A 21,843-nucleotide genomic window follows, 5' to 3' on the forward strand; every position below is an offset into this window, starting at 1 on the left:
CCCTTCCCGACTTGAAAACATTCCCCTCTACCTGTCGTTCCTAGCGGCAGGCGCTAAGACAGGGGACGCACCTCAATATCCAGTCTGCGGCGCTACCGGGGCGTTGCGCACTCGACTGACGTCACGATTGGCGGGCGCAGGAGATTGTGGCGGTAGTATTCGGCGCTGCCGCAAAACATCTGGTCAATTTCACGAACGGCGCTAAAATTGGCGCGCTTAGGCGCTAACTTCCTAGCGCTCTGTGAGTGCCCCTAGAGGCGCTAATGGGAGGCGCTAACCAACCAAATTTCCCCCCCCCCCACCCGCCCCCCAAATGTCTTAATTGTGAAACTGAACTTGTCGCCTACTATTACAAAGCACCAGTAGGTGGCGGCAGAGCTCCATCTATTAAGGCACCAATAAAGCAGCACAGGTTAGATACAGAGTAAAGCTCCCTCTACACTGTCCCATCAAACACTCCCAGGGCAGGTACAGCACGGGTTAGATACAGAGTAAAGCTCCCTCTAAACTGTCCCATCAAACACTCCCAGGGCAGGTACAGCACGGGTTAGATACAGAGTAAAGCTCCCTCTACACTGTCCCATCAAACCCTCCCAGGGCAGGTACAGCACGGGTTAGATACAGAGTAAAGCTTCCTCTACACTGGCCCATCAAACACTCCCAGGGCAGGTACAGCACGGGTTAGATACAGAGTAAAGCTCCTTCTACACTGTCCCATCAAACACTCCCAGGGCAGGTACAGCACGGGTTAGATACAGAGTAAAGCTCCCTGTACACTGTCCCATCAAACACTCCCAGCAAGTTACAGCATGGGTTAGATACAGAGTAAAGCACCCTCTACACTCTCCCATCAAACACTCCCAGGGCAGGTACAGCACGGGTTAGATACAAAGTAAATCTCCCTCTATACTGTCCCATCAAACACTCCCAGGGCAGGTACAGCACAGGTTAGATACAGAGTAAAGCACCCTCTACACTGTCCCATCAAACACTGCCAGGGCAGGTACAGCACGGGTTAGATACAGAGTAAAGCTCCCTCTACACTGTCCCATCAAACACTCCCAGGGCAGGTACAGCACGGGTTAGATACAGAGTAAAGCTCCCTCTACACTGTCCCATCAAACACTCCCAGGGCAGGTACAACACGGGTTAGATACAGAGTAAAGCTCCCTCTAAACTGTCCCATCAAACACTCCCAGGGCAGGTACAGCACGGGTTAGATACAGAGTAAAGCTGCCTCTACACTGTCCCATCAAACACTCCCAGGGCAGGTACAGCACGGGTTAGATACAGAGTAAAGCTCCCTCTACACTGTCCCATCAAACACTCCCAGGGCAGGTACAGCACGGGTTAGATACAGAGTAAAGCTCCCTCTACACTGTCCCATCAAACACTCCCAGGGCAGGTACAGCACGGGTTAGATACAGAGTAAAACTCCCTCTGCACTGTCCCATCAAACACTCCCAGGGCAGGTACAGCACGGGTTAGATACAGAGTAAAGGTCCCTCTACACTGTCCCATCAAACACTCCCAGGGCAGGTACAGCACGGGTTAGATACAGAGTAAAGCTCCCTCTACACTGTCCCATCAAACACTCCCAGGGCAGGTACAGCACGGGTTAGATACAGAGTAAAGCTCCCTCTACACTGTCCCATCAAACACTCCCAGGGCAGGTACAGCACAGGTTAGATACAGAGTAAAGCTCCCTCTACACTGTCCCGTCAAACACTCCCAGGGCAGGTACAGCACGGGTTAGATACAGAGTAAAGCTTCCTCTACACTGGCCCATCAAACACTCCCAGGGCAGGTACAGCACGGGTTAGATACAGAGTAAAGCTCCTTCTACACTGTCCCATCAAACACTCCCAGGGCAGGTACAGCATGGGTTAGATACAGAGTAAAGCTCCCTCTACACTGTCCCATCAAACACTCCCAGGGCAGGTACAGCACGGGTTAGATACAGAGTAAAGCTCCCTCTACACTGTCCCATCAAACACTCCCAGGGCAGGTACAGCATGGGTTAGATACAGAGTAAAGCTCCCTCTACACTGTCCCATCAAACACTCCCAGGGCAGGTACAGCATGGGTTAGATACAGAGTAAAGCTCCCTCTACACTGTCCCATCAAAAACCCCCAGCACAGGTACAGCACGGGTTAGATACAGAGTAAAGCTCCTTCTACACTGTCCCATCAAACACTCCCAGGGCAGGTACAGCATGGGTTAGATACAGAGTAAAGCTCCCTCTACACAGTCCCATCAAAAACCCCCAGCACAGGTACAGCACGGGTTAGATACAGAGTAAAGCTCCCTCTACACTGGCCCATCAAACACTCGCAAGTCAAATGAAGATAGGAAGACTGGTATTTATAAAGTATCTTATACCCCCCCACCCCCCGCTCTTCTTCGAAATAGTGCCATGGGATCTTTTACGTCCACCTGAGAGAGCAGACGGGGCCTCGGTTTAACGTCTCATCTGAAAAATGGCACCTGTTGCAGTGCAGCACTCCCTCAGCACTGCACTGGAGTGTCAGCCTGGATTATGTGCTTAATGCCTCTGGAGTGAGACTCGAACCCACAACCTTCTAACTCAGAGGAGAAAGGTCTGGAACCCACATCAGCAATGACCCCGACCTGAACTCAAGAAGATACATCAATGCCCAGGTAACACTGGGACAGTCAGCTGGCAAAGGCTCCGAAGCTCATTCCCGGGGGATCCACTGCTCGGCGGGCGGTTTTTAAGATTATGAAAGGATTCGATGGGGTAGACGTAGAGAAGATGTTTCCACTTGTGGGCGAGACCAGAACTAGAACCCATCAATATAAGATAGTCACTAATAAATCCAATGGGGAATTCAGGAGAAACTTCTTTACCCAGAGAGTGGTGAGAATGTGGAACTCGCTACCACAGGGAGTGGTTGAGGCGAACATTATCGATGCATTTAAGGGGAAGCTGGATAAACACATGAGGGAGAAAGGAATAGAAAGGTGTGTTGATGGGGTGAGATGAAGAGGGGTGGGAGGAGGCTCGTGTGGAGCATAAAAGACCGGCACGGACCTGTACTCTAAATACTATGCAAATTATATGTGATTTTATGTAAATCTCTGTAATCCTATATACATTCTATGTAATTCTGTGTCATTTTATATAAGTTCTATATCATTCTATGTAAATTCTATATAATTAGTGTCATAGTGTCATAGAGTCATAACGGCACAGAAGGAGGCCATTCGGCCCATCGAGTCCATGCCGGCTCTCTGTAGAGCAATCCAGTCAGTCCCATTCCCCCGCTCTATCCCCGTCGCCCTGCAAGTTTATTTCCCTCAAGTGCCTATCCAGTGCCTATCGAGACTTGGCTCCAACTGGATCTCCCCCAAGACCCCGGAGATAACGTCTCCTCTCCGTGCATTTATATATAAAGTCTATGCCATTCTATGTAATTTTTTTGTAAATTATATGTAATTCTATGTAAATTCGACGTAAATGCTATGTAATTATATGTAATTCGATGTAAATTCAATGTAAGTATATGTAAATTCTATGTAATTCTATGCAAGTCTATGTAAATTCTGACGTAATAAAACTCACTCCGCACTTGGTTTGAGTATAAAGCAAGGCTTTAATCAACTTGTTTCAGAACATGGAGGTCTAGTTGTACTTCACTAGTTCCTGTCTTACAAAATGTCCCTGGGCACGCCCGAGTATTTATACTCGTTGGATGGCGCCACCAGCTGGCCGTCCAGCGTTATTTCATGAGTAGTTTCTTTATGAGGATGAGATTTATGACAACTTCTATGTATCTTTATGTAAATTCTATGTAATTCTATGTAAAGTCTATGTAAATTTAATGTAGGTTCTATGTAAATTTGATGTAAATCTATGTAAATTCGATGTAATTCGATGTTACATAGTTACATAGTTACATAGAGATAGGAACAGGAGTAGGCCATTCGGCCCTTCGAGCCTGCTCCGCCATTCAATGAGATCATGGCTGATCTTACCAGTTCAGTACCCCGTCCCCGCCTTTTCTCCGTAACCCTTAATCCCCTTAGCCTTCAGAAATATATCCAATTCTCTCTTGAAAATATTTATTGAATTAGCCTTCACAGCCCTCTGTGGCAGGGAATTCCACAGGCTCACCACTCTTTGAGTGAAGAAATTCTTCCTCATCTCTGTTTTAAATATCAATATCTCTAAGGATATGGTGTTAAGGAAGCTAAAGGGATTGAAGGTGGACAAATCCCCAGGGCCTGATAACATGCATCCTAGGGTACTGAAGGAGGTGGCCCTAGAGATAGCGGATGCACTAAGGATGATTTTTCAGAATTCATTAGACTCGGGAACAGTGCCGATGGATTGGAGGGTAGCTAACGTTACCCCACTATTCAAAAAGGGGGGTAGGGAAAAAGCAGGTAATTACAGACCTGTAAGCCTTACATCAGTTGTGGGCAAAATGCTGGAGTCCATCATTAAGGATGAAATAGCGGAGCACTTAGCAAATGGGGACAGGATAGGACAGAGTCAACATGGATTTACAAAGGGTAAATCGTGCTTGACTAATCTATTGGAATTTTTTGAGGGAGTAACTGGTAGAATAGATGGGGGAGAGCCAGTAGATGTGGTGTACCTGGACTTCCAAAAGGCCTTCGATAAGGTCCCACATAAAAGATTAGCATGGAAAATTGAGGCTCATGGGATAAAGGGGAAAGTTTTGGCGTGGATAGGGAACTGGCTGTCAGATAGAAAACAGAGAGTTGGAATAAACGGCTCATTTTCTGAATGGCAGGCAGTAACAAGTGGGGTACCACAGGGATCTGTCCTGGGCCCCCAGCTGTTCACAATTTACATTAATGACCTGGATCAGGGAGTCGGATGCAGCATTTCCAAATTTGCAGACGACACTAAACTAGGAGGGGGGGTGGGCTCAGAGGAAGAGACCAGGAAGCTCCAGAGCGATTTGGACAGACTGGGCGATTGGGCGGATAAATGGCAGATGCACTATAATGTGGACAAGTGCGAAGTTATCCACCTTGGGTGCAGGAACGGGAGGGCAAATTATTATTTAAATGGCAATAGATTGGGAGAGGGGGAAGTACAGAGAGACCTGGGTGTTCTTGTACACCAGTCACTGAAGGCGAGCATGCAGGTGCAACAGGCGGTCAAGAAGGCAAACGGTATGCTGGCCTTCATAGCAAAAGGGTTAGAATACAGGAACAGGGATACCTTGCTGCAGCTGTACAGGGCACTGGTGAGACCACACCTCGAGTACTGTGTACAGTTTTGGTCGCCTCATCTGAGGAAGGATGTTCTTGCCATGGAGGGGGTGCAGCGGCGATTCACCAGGCTGATACCAGGAATGGCGGGAATGACCTATGAGGAGAGACTATGTAGTTTAGGGATGTACACACTGGAGTTTAGAAGATTGAGAGGGGACCTCATAGAAGTGTATAAAATTCTGACAGGTCTAGACAGACTGGATGCAGAAGGAATGTTTCCCTTGGCGGGTGAGAACAGAACTAGAGGACATAATTTAAGGATAAGGGCTAAACCATTTAGGACAGAGATGAGGGGGAATTTCTTCACTCAGAGAGTGGTGAACCTGTGGAACTCATTGCCACAGAGGGCAGTGTACGCCAGCTCATTAAATATATTTAAGAGGGAATTAGATATATTTCTACGGGCAAAAGGGGTTAAGGGTTACGGAGAGAAGGCGGGGACGGGATACTGAATTAAAGGATCAGCCATGATCTCATCGAATGGCGGAGCAGGCACGAAGGGCCGAATGGCCTACTCCTGCTCCTATCTTCTATGTATCTATGTATCTATGTATCTATGTAAATGATTTGCCCGCTATTTTTAGACTGTGGCCCCTGGTTCTGTGCTCCCCGGCCATTGGAAACATTCTCTCTGAATTCAGCCTGTCCAGGCCTGCCATAATTTTATATGTTTCGATGAGATCCCCTCTCAATCTTCTAAACTCCAGTGAGTACAAGCCCAAACTATTTAATCTCTCTTCGTAGGTCATTCCCGCCATTCCAGGTATCAGCCTGGTGAATCGCCGTTGCACTCTTTCCATGGCAAGAACATCCTTCCGCAGATGGGGCGACCAAAACTGTACACAATACTCCAGATGCGGTCTCACCAGCACCTTGTACAGCTGTAGTAAGGTATCCCTATTCCTATACTCGAACCCCCTTGATATGAAGGCCAACATACCATTTGCCTTCTTAATCGCCTGTTGCACCTGCATGCTCTCCTTCAGTGACTGGTGCACAAGAACACCCAGGTCCCTCTGCACTTCCCCATCTCCCAATCTATTGCCATTTAGATAATAATCTACCCTCCTGTTTTTACCCCCAAAGTGGATAACCTCGCATTTATCCACATTATAGTGCATCTGCCACGTATCCGCCCATTCCCCCAACCTGTCCAAATCGCACTGTAGCCTCCTGACATCCTCATCAGAGCCCACCCCTCCTCCTAGTTTAGTGTCGTCAGCGAATTTGGAAATATTGCATCCAATTCCCTGATCCAGATCATTTATATATATTGTGAACAGCTGGGGTCCCAGGACAGATCCTTGCGGCACCCCGCTGGTCACTGCCTGCCACTCCGAAAACGAGCCGTTTATTCCAACTCTCTGTTTTCTATCCGCCAGCCAGTTCTCTATCCACGTTAATACTTTGCCCCCAATTCCATGAGCCTTAATTTTGCATGATAATCTTTTGTGTGGAACCTTATCGAAGGCTTTCTGGAAGTCAAGGTACACCACATCCACTGGCTCTCCCCCATCTATTTTACCAGTTACTTCCTCAAAAAATTCCAGCAGATTAGTCAAACACGATTTACCCTTTGTAAATCCATGTTGACTCTGTCCGATCCTTTCCCCATTTGTCAAGTGCTCCGCTATTTTATCCTTAATAATGGACTCTAGCATTTTGCCCACAACCGATGTAAGGCTTACTGGTCTATAATTCCCTGCTTTCTCTCTACCCCCCTTTTTAAATATTGGGGTAACATTAGCTACCCTCCAATCCACGGGTACTGTTCCCGAGTCAATGGAGTTCCGGAAGATGATCCTTAGAGCATCTGCTATCTCCAGGGCCACCTCCTTAAGTACCCTAGGATGTAGTTTATCAGGCCCCGGGGATTTGTCGGCCTTCAGTCCCCTCAACTTACCCAACACCATATCCCTAGAGATACTAATTTCTGTCAGCTCCTCCCTCTCATTAGTCCCCATGTTTGCCGATATTCCTGGGAGGTTATTTGTGTCCTCCTTTGTGAATACAGAACCAAAGTATGAGTTTAATTGGTCTGCCATTTCCTTATTCTCCATTATATATTCTCCCGAATCGGACTGCAAGGGACCGACTTGGGATTTTACCAGTCTTTTCCTCCTGATATACCGATAAAAGCTTTTGCAGTCTGTCTTTATGTTTGCTGCAAGTTTACTTTCGTATTCTATTTTCCCCTTCCTGATTAATCCCTTTGTCCTCTTTTGCTGTATCCTGTACTGCCCCCAATCTTCCGGTCTGGTGCTTTTTTTTGCCAGTTGATATGCCCTTTTTTTTGATTTTATGCTGTCCCTAATTTCCCTCGTTATCCACGGTTGAGTCACCTTTTTAGGTTTATTTTTATGCCAAACCGGTATAAACATGTTCTGGAATTCTTCCATTCTATCTTTGAATGCTTGCCATTGTCTCTCTACTGTCAATCCCCCCAGAAACACCACCCAATCAATCTTACCCAATTCCCGTCTCAGACCCTCGTAATTCCCTTTATTTAAGTTCTGGACCTTAGTCTCTGATTCAATTTCCTCACTCTCCATCTCGACTGAGAGCTCGATCATATTATGATCGCTCTGACCCAAGGGGCCTCGTACAAGAAGATTGCTGATAAGTCCCTTCTCATTGCACAATACCCAGTCTAAAATGGCCTGATCTCGAGTCGGCTCCTCGACATATTGGTCCAGATAACCGTCCCGAAAACATTCCAGGAATTCCTCCTCCTCAGAATTTTTACTAATTTGGGTAGTCCAATCAATATGTAAATTAAAGTCACCCATGATGACAGCTGTGCTCTTATCGCACGCTTCTCTAATTTCCCTTTTTATGCCTTCCCTCACCTCCATATTACTATTTGGAGGCCTATATATCACACCCACTAACGTTTTCCTCCCCTTGCTATTTCTCATTTCTACCCATACAGATTCCGTTTCATCCGAGTTAATATCCTTCCTTTCCATTGCATTAATCCCCTCCTTTACCAGCAATGCTACCCCACCTCCCCTACCTTTTTGCCGATCCTTCCTAAATATTGTATATCCCTGGATGTTAAGTTCCCAGCCTTGCCCACCCTGCAGCCACGTTTCTGTAATCCCAATCAAATCATACTTGTTTACCTCTATTTCCACAACTAATTCATCCACCTTGTTCCTAATGCTTCTAGCATTAAGATACAAAGCCTTCAGGCTTGCTTTTTTCACACTCTCATTATGAATTAGTTTGGCCCTTTGTGTTTCTCTCCTTTGCTTATTGCTTGTAAATTCATTGTAAATTTGATGGTTCCCCCTCACCTTTGCTGCACCTCTCGTCGGCTTTTCCCAAGTTGCAGTGGCACCGGGACCCTCCGCTCTCGTAGTCGCTCGTACAGAAGCTGTTGACCGGACAGTTGGCCTCTTCGCACGGGAGATCCAGGACGTGCCCGGCAGCCGCACGGGGTCGGGGAGAGGCGGTAGTGGCTGGAGCGGTGGGCGCACGGACAGCAGACGTTATCCCCGGGGTCGTGGGGGGATCCGGTTGAAGCCAAGTCTCGACCTGGAAGTTTCTGTTTCTTCCCTTGAGGATAGAGGGGGATTTAAGCTGCAAAGAGAGAGGGGAAAAGGCTCAAGGTTATAGGCTCGGTGGCGAAGGGTGAGACGCCCCTACAGCGGCTAATCCACAGCGGGACTTGGGCACCTCAAGGGTCGCCAACTCCCGTGGAACATATTCCTGGAGGTTCCATCACATGACCTCCTGCCTCCAACCGCCCCTCCCGGTCAAACAGCCTTTACTCCTCATCTCCAATAGTTTTACAACTAATAAACAGAAGTCTTCAAAACAAATGGGGGAAAAATGCCAATGGATTTCATGCCTCGATGATGTGTCTCCCGGTGTTGCTCCCAGCAGTGTCCAGGAGATCAATCTTCAATTCCGGGAGACTCCAGGCCAATCCTGGAGAGTTGGCAACCCTGAGCCAGTAAGATTCTGCTTTGGTGTCACTAAACAACAACAACAATTTGCATTTATATAGCACCTTTAATGTAGTAAAACGTCCCAAGGTGCGATTATCAAACAACATTTGACACCGAGCCACATAAAGAGATATTAGGGCAGGTGAGCTAGGTTTTAAGGAGTGTCTGTAAGGAGGAAAGAGAGGCGGAGAGGTTTAGGGAGGGAATTCCAGAGCTTAGGCCAGCTGAAGGCATGGCCGCCAATGGTGGAGCAATTAAAATCAGGGATGCTCAAGAGGCCAGAGTTGGAGGAGCGCAGAGATCTCGGGAGGGTTGTGGGGCTGGAGGAGATTACAGAGATAGGGAGGGGCGAGGCCATGGAGGGATTTGAAAACGAGAATGAGAATTTTACAATCGAGGCGTTGCTTAACCGGGAGCCAATGTAGGTCAGTGAGCACAGGGGTGATGGGCGAACGGGACTTGGTGCGAGTTAGGACACAGGCAGCCGGGTTTTGGATCACTTCAAGTTTTACAGAGGGTGCCAAGTGGAAGGCCGGCCAGGAGAGTATTGAAATAGTCAAGTCTAGAGGTAACAGAGGTATGGATGAGGGTTTCAGCAGCAGATGAGCTGAGGCAGGGGCGGAGTCGAGTGATGTTAAGGAGGTGGAAGTAGGCGGCCTTGGTGATGAAGTGGATACGTGGTCGGAAGCTCAGCTCTGTTCAAATACGACACCAAGGCTGCGAACTCTGTGGTTCAGCTTCAGGCCAGGGAGAGGGATGGAGTCGGTGGCTAGGGAACGGAGTTTGTGGCGGGGATCGAAGACAATGGTTTTGTTATTCCTTATATTTAGTTGGAAGAAATTTCTGCTCATCCAGAACTGGAAGTTGGACAACCAATCAGACAAATTAGAGACAGTGGAGGGGTTGAGAGAGGTACATAAGAACATAAGAAATAGGAGCAGGAATAGGCCACTTGGCCCCTCGAGCCTGCTCCGCCATTCAATAAGATCATGGCTGATCTAGGGCTCAAAGCCACTTCCCAGCCCACTTCCCATAACCCTTCACTCCCTTATCTTGCAAAAATCTGTCTATCTCCACCTTAAATGTATTTAATGACCCGGCCTCCACGGCTCTCTGGGGCAGAGAATTCCACAGATTTACGACCCTCTGAGAGAAGAAATTCCTCCTCATCTCAGTTCTAAAAGGGCGACCCTTTATTCTGAAACTATGCCCCCGAGTTCTAGATTTCCCCACGAGGAGAAACATCCTCTCTGCATCTACCTTGTCGAGCCCCCTCAGTATCTTATATGTTTTGACAAGATCACCTCTCATTCTTCTAAATTCCAATGAGTATAGGCCCAGCCTGCTCAACCTTTCTTCATAAGTCAACCCACTCATCTCTGGAATTAACCTAGTGAATCTTCTCTGAACTGCCTCCAATGCAAGTATATCCTTCCTTAAATAAGGAGACCAAAACTGTACGCAGTACTCAAGGTGTGGTCTCACCAATACCCTGTACAGTTGTAGCAGGACTTCCCTGCTTTTATACTCCAGCCCCCTTGAAATAAAGGCCAACATTCCATTTGCCTTCCTGATTACTTGCTCTACCTGCATACTAATTTTTTGTGTTTCATGCACAAGGACCCCCAGGTCCCTCTGAACTGTAGCATTTTGTAATCTCTCTCCGTTTAAATAATAATTTGCTTTTTTATTTTTCCTGCCAAAGTGGATAACCTTGCACTTTCCTACATTATACTTCACGTGCCCACTCACTTAGCCTGTCTATATCCCTTTGCAGATTCTTTGAGTCCTCTGCACAACTTGCTTTCCCACCCATCTTTGTATCATCTGCAAACTTGGCTACATTACACTCGGTCCCTTCACCCAAGTCATTAATGTAGATTGTAAATAGTTGAGGCCCCAGCACCAATCCCTGTGGCACCCCACTAGTTACCGTTTGCCAACCGGAAAATGACCCATTTATCCTGACTCTCTGCTTTCTGTTAGTTAGCCAATTCTCTATCCATGCTAATATATTACCTCCAATTCTGTGAGCTCTTATCTTATGCAGTAACCTTTTATGTGGCACCTTATCAAATGCCTTCTGGAAATCCAAATACACCACATCTACTGGCTCACCTTTGTCCAACCTGCTCGTTACATCCTCAAAGAACTCCAGCAAATTTGTTAAACATGATTTCCCTTTCCTAAAACCATGCTGACTCTGCTTGACTATATTATGATTTTCCAAATGCCCTGCTACTGCTTCCTTGATGAAGGACGCCAGCATTTTCCCAACAACAGATGTTAGGCTAACTGGTCTATAGTTTCCTGCTTTCTGTCTCCCTCCTTTCTTAAATAGGTGTGTTACATTTGTGGTTTTCCAATCCGCTGGGACCTCTCCAGAGTCCAGGGAATTTTGGTATATTGCAACCAATGCATCCACTATCTCTGCAGCCACTTCTTTTAAGACCCTGAGATGCAGGCCATCAGGTCCAGGGGACTTGTCGTCTTTTAGTCCCATTATTTTACCAGATACTATTTCCTTAGTGATAGTGATTGTCTTTAGTTCCCCACTCCCTGTGGCCCCTTGATTATCCATTATTGGGATGTTGTTAGTGTCTTCTACCGTGAAGACAGATACAAAATATTTGTTCAGAGTCTCTGCCATTTCCCCATTCCCCATTATTAATTCCCCAGTCTCATCCTCTAAGGGGCCAATGTTTACTTTAGCTACTCTCTTCCTTTTTATATACCTTTAGAAGCTCTTACTTTCTGTTTCAATATTTCTAACCAGTTTACTCTCATAATTCATCTTCTCTCTCTATTGTTTTTTTAGTCATCCTTTGCTGGTTTTTAAAAATTTCCCAATCTTCTGGCCTCCCACCAATCTTGGCAACATTGTATGCCTTTGTTTTCAATTTGATACCATCCTTTACTGCCTTAGTTAGCCACGGATGGTGCTCCCTTCTCTTAAAATCTTTCTTTCTCACTGGAATATATTTTTGTTGAGAGTTATGAAATATCTCCTTAAATGTCCGCCACTGCATTTCCACTGTCTTACCCTTTCATTTATTTTTCCGGTCCACTTTAGCCAGTTCTGCCCTTATGCCATTGCAATTGCGTACATGTGGAAACTGACGCTGTGTTTTCGGATGATGTCGCCAAGGGGCAGCATGTAGATGAGAAATAGGAGGGGTCCAAGGATAGATCCTTGGGGGACGCCAGAGGTAATGATACGGGAGCAGGAAGAGAAGACACTGCAGGTGATTCTCTGGCTACGACTGGATGGATAAGAATGGAACCAGGCGAGTGCAGTCCCACCCAGCTGGACGACAGTGGAGAGGCGTTGGGGAGGATAGTGTGGTCAACCTTGTCAAAGGCTGCAGACAGGTCAAGAAAGATGAGGAGGGATAGTTTACCATGGTCACAGTCATATAGGATGTCATAGATTCATAGAAACTTGCAGCACAGAAGGAGGCCATTCGGCCCGTCGTGCCTGTGTTGGCTCTTTGAACGAGCAGTCGTGCTCAATCCCACTCCCCCGCTTTCTGTCCGTACCCCTGTGAGTTCCTCATCCTCCAGTACCGTCCGACTCCCTTTTCAAATAATTGATGGAATCAGCTTCCAGCACCTTTTCAGGTCGAGCGTTCCCGATCCCCACGACTCTGAGTGAAAAGATTTCTCCTCTTCTCCCCTCTGGATCTTTTTCCAATTATTTTGAATCTATGACCTCTGGTTATTGACCCACTCGCCAGAGGGAATCGTTTTTCTCTCTCTACTCTAACAAAACCTCTCATCATCTTGAAAACCTCTATTCGGTCACCTCTTCACCTTCTGTTCCAAGGAGAACAGTCCCAACTTTTCCAACCTCTCCTCAGAACTGAAGGTAACATCCTGATAAACCTCCTCTCTACCCTCTCTAAGGCCTTTACATCTTTCCTGAAGTCTGGGGCCCAGAATTGTCCACATTACTCCAGCTGAGGTCTAACCAGTGATTTATAAAGTTCTAGCCTGATCACTCTGCTTTTATATTCTGTCCCTCTATTTATAAACCCCAAGTAACCCATGAGCTTCTTTAACCACCTTATCAACGTGCCCTGCCACCTTTAAGGATTTGTGTATATGGACACCAAGGTCTCTCTGCTCATCTACACTTTTCAAAATCGTGCCATTTATAGTAAACTGTCTTTCTATAGTAGTCCTCCCAAAGTGCACCATTTCACACGTTGAACTCCATCTGCCGTGCTTCTGCCCAATTCGCCATCCTGTCTATGTCAGCCTGAAGCCTATAACTATCCTCATCATTATCTACTACTTTGCCAAGTTTCGTATCATCTGCAAACTTTACAATGCTGCTCCCTCCACCCGAGTCTAGGTCGTTTATAAAAATTGCAAAGAGTAATGGACCCAAACCTGAGCCTTGGGGAACACCACTGCAAACCACCTCCCCGTCATTTGTGACATTGATGAGGGCCGCTTCAGTACTGTGGCGGGGCAGAAACCTGATTGGAGGGGCTCAAACATGGAGCTGGGGGAAAGATGGGCATGGATTTTGGAGGCAACATCACATCCAGGGACTTTAGAGAGGAATGGGGGCTTAGAGACAGGAAGGAAGTTTGCAAGGACAGAGGGGATTTTTTCAGGAGAGGGGTGATGATGGCAGATTTGAAGGAGAGAGGGACAGTACCTGAGGAGAGGGAACTGTTAACGATATCAACTAACATGAGGGCCAGGAAGGGAAGTTGGGTGATCAGCAGTTCAGAGGGAATAGGATCGAGGGAGCAGGAGGTGGGTCTCATAGACAAGATCAGCGCGGAGAGGGCATATGGGGAGATAGGATGCGAGTTCAGGGATAGGGCAGGGGGGGAACCTTAGGGAAAGTTTGGTCCAGTGGGCTAGGGGGAGGGAGGGAAGCGGAAGAGGCTGCTGAACGGATGGTCTCAATATTAGTGACAAAGAAGTCCATGAGCTCCTCACATGTGTTGTTGGAGGTGAGGGTGGAGGAGGCAGGGGAGAGGATTTAAGAAGACGGTTTGTAGCGGAGAAGAGGGTTGTTGTTTGAGTTCCAGAATGATTCTAGAATACTGAGCAGTTTTGGCAGACGAGAGCAGGACCCGATAGAGTCTATGATAGGGTAGAGGGAACAGGGGCTGTGGGAGGAGATTAAATGGGTGGGTAGAGTCCATGAACTTGGAAAACAGTGACAAGATCGGACAAAGTCAACATGGATTTACAAAAGGTAAATTATGCTTGACTAATCTACTGGAATTTTTTGAGGATGTAACTTGGAGAACAGATAAGGGAGAACCAGTGGATGTGGTGTATTTGGACTTTCAGAAGGCTTTCGATAAGGTCTCGCATAAGAGATTAGCGTGCAAAGTTAAAGCACATGGGATTGGGGGTAAGGTACTGTCTTGGATAGAGAACTGGTTGGCAGACAGGAAGCAAAGAGTTGGAATAAACGGGACTTTTTCTGAGTGGCAGGCAGTGACTAGTGGGGTACCGCAGGGATCAGTCCTGGGACCCCAGCTATTCACAATATATATTAATGATCTAGACGAGGGAACTAGATGTAATATCTCCAAGTTTGCAGATGACACAAAGCTGGGTGGGCGTGTGTGCTGTGAGGAGGATGCAGAGAAACTCCAGTATGATTTGGACGGGTTGGGTGATTGGGCAGATGCATGGCAAATGCAGTATAATGTGGATAAATGCGAGGTTATCCACTTCGGTGGCAAAAACAGGAAGACAGATTATTATCTGAACGGCAATAGATTGGGAAAAGGGCAAGTGCAACGAGACCTGGGTGTCCTTGTGCACCAGTCGCTGAAGGTAAGCATGCAGGTGCAGCAGGCGGTTAAGAAGACAAATGGTATGTTGGCCTTCATAGCGAGAGGATTCGAGTACAGGAACAAGGATGTCTTGCTGCAGTTGTACAGGGCCTTGGTGAGACAACACCTTGAGTATTGTGTGCAGTTTTGGTCGCCTTATCTGAGGAAGGATGTTCTTACCATGGAGAGAGTGCAGCGAAGTTTCACCAGACTGATGACCTGGGATGGCAGGAATGACATTTCAGGAGAGATTGGGTCGATTAGGCTTATATTCGCTAGAATTTAGAAGAATGAGAGGGATCTCATTGAAACTTGTAAAAATCTAACAGGACTAGACAGACTAGATGCAGGAAGGATGTTCCCGATGGCGGGGGAGTCCAGAACCAGGGGTCACAGTCTAAGGATAAGGGGTAAGCCATTTAGGACAGAGATGAGGAGGAATTTCTACACCCAGAGAGTGGTGAACCTGTGGAATTCTCTACCACAGAAGGCAGTTGAGGCCAATTCATTTAATGGCCCAGAAATTCGGGTCCCAACGCATGAGTACACACAGGGTACTCACGTGTGGACCCGATGGAAGTGCCGGTTTCCTGCATGCGCGGGAAACCGGCACTTCCGTTCCTCTGAACGAAGGGGTTCAGAGGTCGAATGCCTGCGCAGGAGGGGCTGCGCGTGCGCATCGAACTTCGGTCTTTTTAACAGGTTTTCCCGGGAACGTAAGCCTGCAGAAGTTAGAAATGTAAAAAGCAGGCGTAAGGCCTGCTTTTTACAAGGTAAGTGGTGAATTAATTAAAATTAAAACATTTTTTCCACAGGTTTATTATTTTTAAATACTTTAAAGCAAGGTAAGTTTATTTTTAACCCCGTTAGAAAATGTAATTATTTTTTTCAAAAATTTAAATTATTGTTTAAAATAGTTATTTCATGTAATTTATAGTTTATTTAAAAAATGTGGCTTTTTAAATTTACTATTTTGGGGCCGTAGTATTTATAAGTCTTGACAGCACTTCCTGGAAAAGCTCGAAATGGCCATAAAAGATAACCAAAACCCGCTAGACTCCATAATAACAGAAAAAGAACTAGTTGAAAAACTCAAGGACCTGCGACTAGGAAAAGCTTGCGGTGCAGACGGCATACTAAGCGAGATGATTAAACACACAGACGATAAAATGAAACTGGCTATCCTAAAACTCTTCAACTTGGTTCTGAGTGTCGGTTACTTCCCTGATATCTGGAACAAAGGACTCATAACGCCCATATACAAAAGTGGGGGCAAAGTCGACCCAAATAACTATCGAGGCATCTGTGTAAACAGTAACCTGGGGAAGGTATTCTGTAGTATCATAAACAAAAGACTTATAAACTTCCTTGAGGAGCACAATGTCTTGAGTAAAAGCCAAATTGGATTCCTGCCAAACTATAGAGCATCAGATCATATCTTCACCCTACAGACCCTAATTGACAAACACGTTCATCAAAACAAAAGCAAAATCTACGCATGCTTTATAGATTTCCAGAAGGCTTTCGATTCCATCTGGCACGACGGTTTATTCCTGAAACTTATCGAAAGCGGGGTAGGGGGAAAAACATATGATGTAATTAAATCAATGTATACAAACAACAAATGTGCAGTTAAAATTGGAGACAAACAAACAAAATACTTCCCACAGGGGCGGGGGGTGACGCAGGGCTCGCCCATCTCACCGACACTCTTTAATATTTACATAAATGAATTGGCAAAACTACTTGAACAATCTACAGCACCCGGCCTCACCCTATATGAATCCAAGGTTAAATTCCTCCTCTATGCAGATGACCTGGTTCTGCTGTCACCAACTAAGGAGGGTCTACAGCAGAACCTGGATCTGCTGGAGTCGTTCTGCCAGACCTGGGCCCTGACAATAAATCCCCAAAAAACCAAAGTCCTTGTGTTCCAGCAAAGATCCAAACATCAGGGTCCCAAAATAAATTTCACACTAGGAACAACCAAAATTGAACAAACCACTAACTACACATACTTGGGCTTAAAAATCAGTTCTACGGGAAATTTTCATCTGGCTGTGAATGAACTGAAAGAGAAAGCAAGAAGGGCTTTCTATGCCATTAAAAAATCAATCCAAATAGAAATCCCAATTAGCATTTGGCTCAAAATTTTCAAATCAGTAATTGAACCAATTGCACTCTATGACAGTGAGGTGTGGGGACCGCTAACACAACAAGAATTTGCAAAATGGGACAAACACCCAATTGAGATCCTACATGCAGAATTCTGTAAAAGTATCCTCCGGACTCAAAGGAAAACCGTAAACAATGCATGCAGGGCAGAACGAGGCCAATATCCATTAATAATCACTATCCAAAAAAGAGCCACCAAATTTTGGAAACACCTAGAAATGAGCAACCCCCAATGCTATCATTACGAAGCCCTGAAATGCCAAGAGAGGACCATAAAGAAGAATACCCTCAGTCAACTAGTCCTGGGACTCAGTGAAGTAACTACTAACACTACTAACAATAACCAGCCCCAGGACAGTGACAGCGTAACACAAAGAATTCGACCCAACATAATCGTCGCTAAGCAAAAGGAAAACTATCTGTCATATTGGGCAGAAACAACAAAAACCCAAAGCAAACTCAATTGCTACTTGGCCCTAAACAGACAATACAACATGGCTGATTACCTGACCAGGGTAAAGGATAGCAAACTGAGAAAAACCTTGACAATGTACAGACTTAGTGAACATAGCCTGGCGATCGAAAAAGGTAGACACAGGCAGACCCGGCTACCAAGAGAGGACAGGATATGCTCTCACTGCAGTCAGGGAGTGGTGGAGACAGAGATGCACTTCCTCACAGCTTGTGGAAAATATCAGGGCATCAGGGAGAATTTCTATCAAAAATTCTCACACATGCCCTGAATTCAGAAATTTGAATGACGACCAAAAACTCCCATACCTACTAGGGGAAGAGAGAAATTGTGTAACCTATGTTACAGCTTGCCATAAACAGAGGGACAACCACTAAATATAAGAAAAGAGTATATACAAATTATACGAATGTATATTTATACACTCAGGGATATATCTGTTTATACACTGTATGGATAGATCTGTATTTATGTGTTCAACCGTGAATGTTTTTCGATGCTTTGGCAACATAAGATGTACCTTGTCATGCCAATAAAGCGATTTGAATTGAATTGAATTGAATTGAGATGGTGAGGGAGAGGGAGACCCTGCTGGAGAGAGCTGTTTGTGTTCGGAGCGAGTCCGCTGTGCAGTGTGCAGGCCACAGCTGCTGCTCGGGCTCTGGGAAGACATCTATTGTTTTCCTGAGTTAAATTGGACGCTGGATTTCCCTCCCAGTGGGGTTTTAGCCGGGGACAGATTACTTTAGCAGAAACTTCCAGCAAGTGTTTGAGTTAGTTGGGCTGTGTTTACAAAGTCACATCCTGCCAGACTCGGCCTCCCACTCCCAACAGTTGCATTGAACCCAGCACCAAACAAAGCTGTGCTTTGCTCTGATAACCATCCCAAGTAATTCAACAGATGTGCCTGAGCCCCAGGTCGAATCCGACAGGAACTCCCACTGATTTTAGTTTTATATACTCTCCGCGCCCCATTCCAAGTTGCTCCTCAGGCTCCGGCTGAGACACGTTCCACGGGAGCTGCGACAGGCAGCCTGCCAGCCTCACACTTCGTATTGTGTGGGCGTAAGTGGGCTGGTCGACCGCCGAGGGCTTCACGATCCTGCCTTCAGCTTCCACCCGGACAACTGCACGTTACAGCGGGGAGTGGGAAAGACAGGAGGGGCCCGCTGGATAGCTGTCAGTCGTGGCTCGGTGGGCTGCACTCTCGCTTCTGAGTCAGAAAGGTCGTGGGTTCAAGTCCCACTCCAGAGACTTGAGCACAAAAATCTAGGCTGACACTCCCAGTGCAGGGCTGAGGGAGTGCTGCACTGTCAGAGGTGCCGTCTTTCAGAAGAGACGTTAAACCGAGGCCCCGTCTACTCTCTCAGCTGGATGTAAAAGATCCCGTGGCACTGTATCAAGAAGAGCAGGGGAATTCGTCCTGGGGCCAATATTTGTCCCTCACCCAACATCGCTAAAACAGATTATCTGGTCATTATCACATTGCTGTTTGTGGGAGCTTGCTGTGCGCAAAATTGGCTGCCACGTTTCCTACATTACAACAGTGACTCCACTTCAAAAAATACTTCACTGGCTGTCCGGTGGTTGTGAAATGCACTGTAGAACTGCGAGTCTTTCTGTCAGGGGCGGGAACCCGGGTTGATTGTTTTTTCCCACTCCTCTCCCTTCCAAGGAGACCAGCCCCCTGCCCTGCATCAACTCAGACTGGGCTGGGGAGGGATGGAGATCAGCCCCCTGCCCCCCGCATCAACTCAGACTGGGCTGGGGAGCGATGGAGACCAGCCCCCTGCCCCGCATCAACTCAGACTGGACTGGGGAGAGATGGACACCAGCCTGCAGAGGGTTCAACATCATTTTGTTTTTGCTTCCCTCCCTTCAGCGGTCCTTCATTCTGCCAGCGCAATTCACACCCCATCTAGAGCCATCCTTTGCTCCTTAACCTGTCCCATTTCCACCTCCCCTTGCCTTGAATATCTCTCAATATCTCTCAATGTCTCTCAATCTCTCCTGCTTTCTATCCTATCACTGACCTTCCCGTTTGTTCTTTCATCCCCTCCCCCTTTTCCCAGCCCCTAAACTTGCTTTCCATTTCCTGCTTTTTATCCCAGTTCTGACGAAAGGTCATCGACCTGAAACGTTAACTCTGTTTCTCTCTCCCCCGATGCCGCCTGGCCTGCTGGGTTTTTCTAGCGTTTCCTGTTGTTATTTCGGATTTCCAGCATCCGCAGTATTTTGCTATCGCATCATTTTACCGCTCGCTGGCACAGGCTGCGGTGTTCTGATATCGGTGCTGGGAAATGGAATGCCCGCCTATATTTTCCCAGACGGGGTGTGGGTCGGGGATGGGGAAGTGGCACTCCGACACCTCCCCCCCCCCCCCCCCGCTGCCGGCACTCGCTAATTGCACTCGCTCAAGAGGGAGAAGAACGGGCCATTTGGGTGGAATGCTGGAGGACTGTCAGCACCTTCGGGAGAGGAAGGATGCTGGGAGGGGGAGATCCAAAGCTAACAATCCCCACCATTGTTCTTAACTCCCGCTGTACCATCCAGGACCAAGAGGTCAAAGAAAGAAAGATAGACTTGCATTTATATAGCGCCTTTCACGACCTCAGGACGTCCCAAAGCGTTTTACAGCCAATGAAGTACTATTTGAAGTGTAGTCACTGTTGTAATGTAGGAAACGTGGCAGCCAATTTTGTGCACAGCAAGCTCCCACAAACAGCAATGTGACAATGACCAGATAATCTGTTTTTAGTGATGTTGGTTGAGGGATAAATATTGGCCCCAGGACACCGGGGAGAACTCCCCTGCTCTTCTTCGAAGTAGCGGCCATGGGATCTTATACGTCCACCTGAGAGAGCAGACGGGGCCTCGGTTTAATGTCTCATCCGAAAGACGGCACCTCCGGCAGTGCGGCGCTCCCTCAGTACTGCGCTGGGAGCGTCAGCCTAGATTTTTTGTGCTCGAGTCTCTGGAGTGGGACCTGAAACCCACAAACCTTCTGACTCAGAGGCGAGGGTGCTGCCCACTGAACCACGGCTGGCACAAGGATGTCAAGGATGAGGGGGCTAGATTTTGGAGCAAAGCTCCGCAGTCTGGGATTAGAACACTAGCCAATAATCATCGACTTAGCGCCAAGCCACGGCTTCAAGGGAATGGGTGATGTGGCCGTCCCCAGTGCGGAGAGGAGGGTTGGGGCCGGGGCCAAGGTTGGGCTGTATCACCCGCCGTGCCTCTTCGGCAGAGATTTGGGGACACCCCACACCGCCAACCCCCACCGCCCCCCCTCCATCTTTTGTTTTCACCCGTCGCTCGATTCTCCATTACCTTCTCGATGTAAACATCAAAGTCGGAATCATCGGTGGCAAACCCGTCATCATCGCCAATCCCAGTGTCCACGATGTAGCGCCGTCCATAATGGCCGCTGCCCAGTTCCTCCACATCTACGTGAAGCAAACCAAGAGCGGTGTCAGTCGTCGCGTGTCAAACCGCCAGTGCCCCACCCCCACCCCTCCCAAAAGGAGAAACACTTCCCACCGTTACCAACAAAGGGCCAAATCGCCAAGCAAGCCAACATCTGCCCAGCTGTCAACGCAGCCCAGCTGTTGAGCGAGGAGGCTGAGATGAGACTTGAAGCAGTGAAGCCGTTAATCAGGATTTAATCAGAATGGAAGCAGAGTGAAGGGAAGGCAAGAAACCCGAGAGAGTGGCCAATTCACTCCCAGTGTTCCCTCAAACAGTCTCGCTCTACTCCCAACTCATTCTTACCCAGGGCCTCAAAATTGTGGACCTCCTCCCCTCCCTCCGTCTTCCATTCCTTCTCCATTATTTATTTCATCATCTAATCCTGGCTGCATAGTTTAGGCTTGTATTCCCTTGAGTATGGAAGATTAAGGAGCGATCTAATTGAGGTGTTTAAGATGATTAAAGGAGGTGATAGGGTAGATTGAGAGGGAAACTCTTTCCTCTGGTGGGGGGAGTCCAGAACAAGGGGGCAGGACCTTAAAATTAGAGGCAGGCCGTTCAGGGGTGATGTCAGAAAACACTTCTTCACACAAAGGGTGGTGGAAATCTGGAACTCTCTCCCCCAAAAAGCTCTTGAGGCTGGAGGTCAATTGAAAATTTCCAAATGAGATTGATAGATTTTTG

General features: G+C 47.2%; 1 protein-coding gene across 1 annotated transcript in view; it reads right to left on the reverse strand.

Moving 5' to 3' along the window:
• egflam (EGF-like, fibronectin type III and laminin G domains) overlaps positions 1-21,843 on the reverse strand; it is a 190,728-nt gene that overhangs the window by 83,233 nt on the left and 85,652 nt on the right. The window contains exons 8-9 of the mRNA XM_085968609.1: positions 21,022-21,137; positions 8,575-8,860 (exon numbers count right to left, since the gene is read on the reverse strand). Coding sequence (XP_085824735.1) covers positions 8,575-8,860; positions 21,022-21,137 — 402 coding nt within the window. The remainder of the gene's footprint in view (positions 1-8,574; positions 8,861-21,021; positions 21,138-21,843) is intronic.

Source organism: Somniosus microcephalus, chromosome 1, assembly GCF_052327205.1.
Source record: "Somniosus microcephalus isolate GS21.2 chromosome 1, FLI_Smic_1.0, whole genome shotgun sequence".
Classification (NCBI taxonomy): domain Eukaryota; kingdom Metazoa; phylum Chordata; class Chondrichthyes; order Squaliformes; family Somniosidae; genus Somniosus; species Somniosus microcephalus.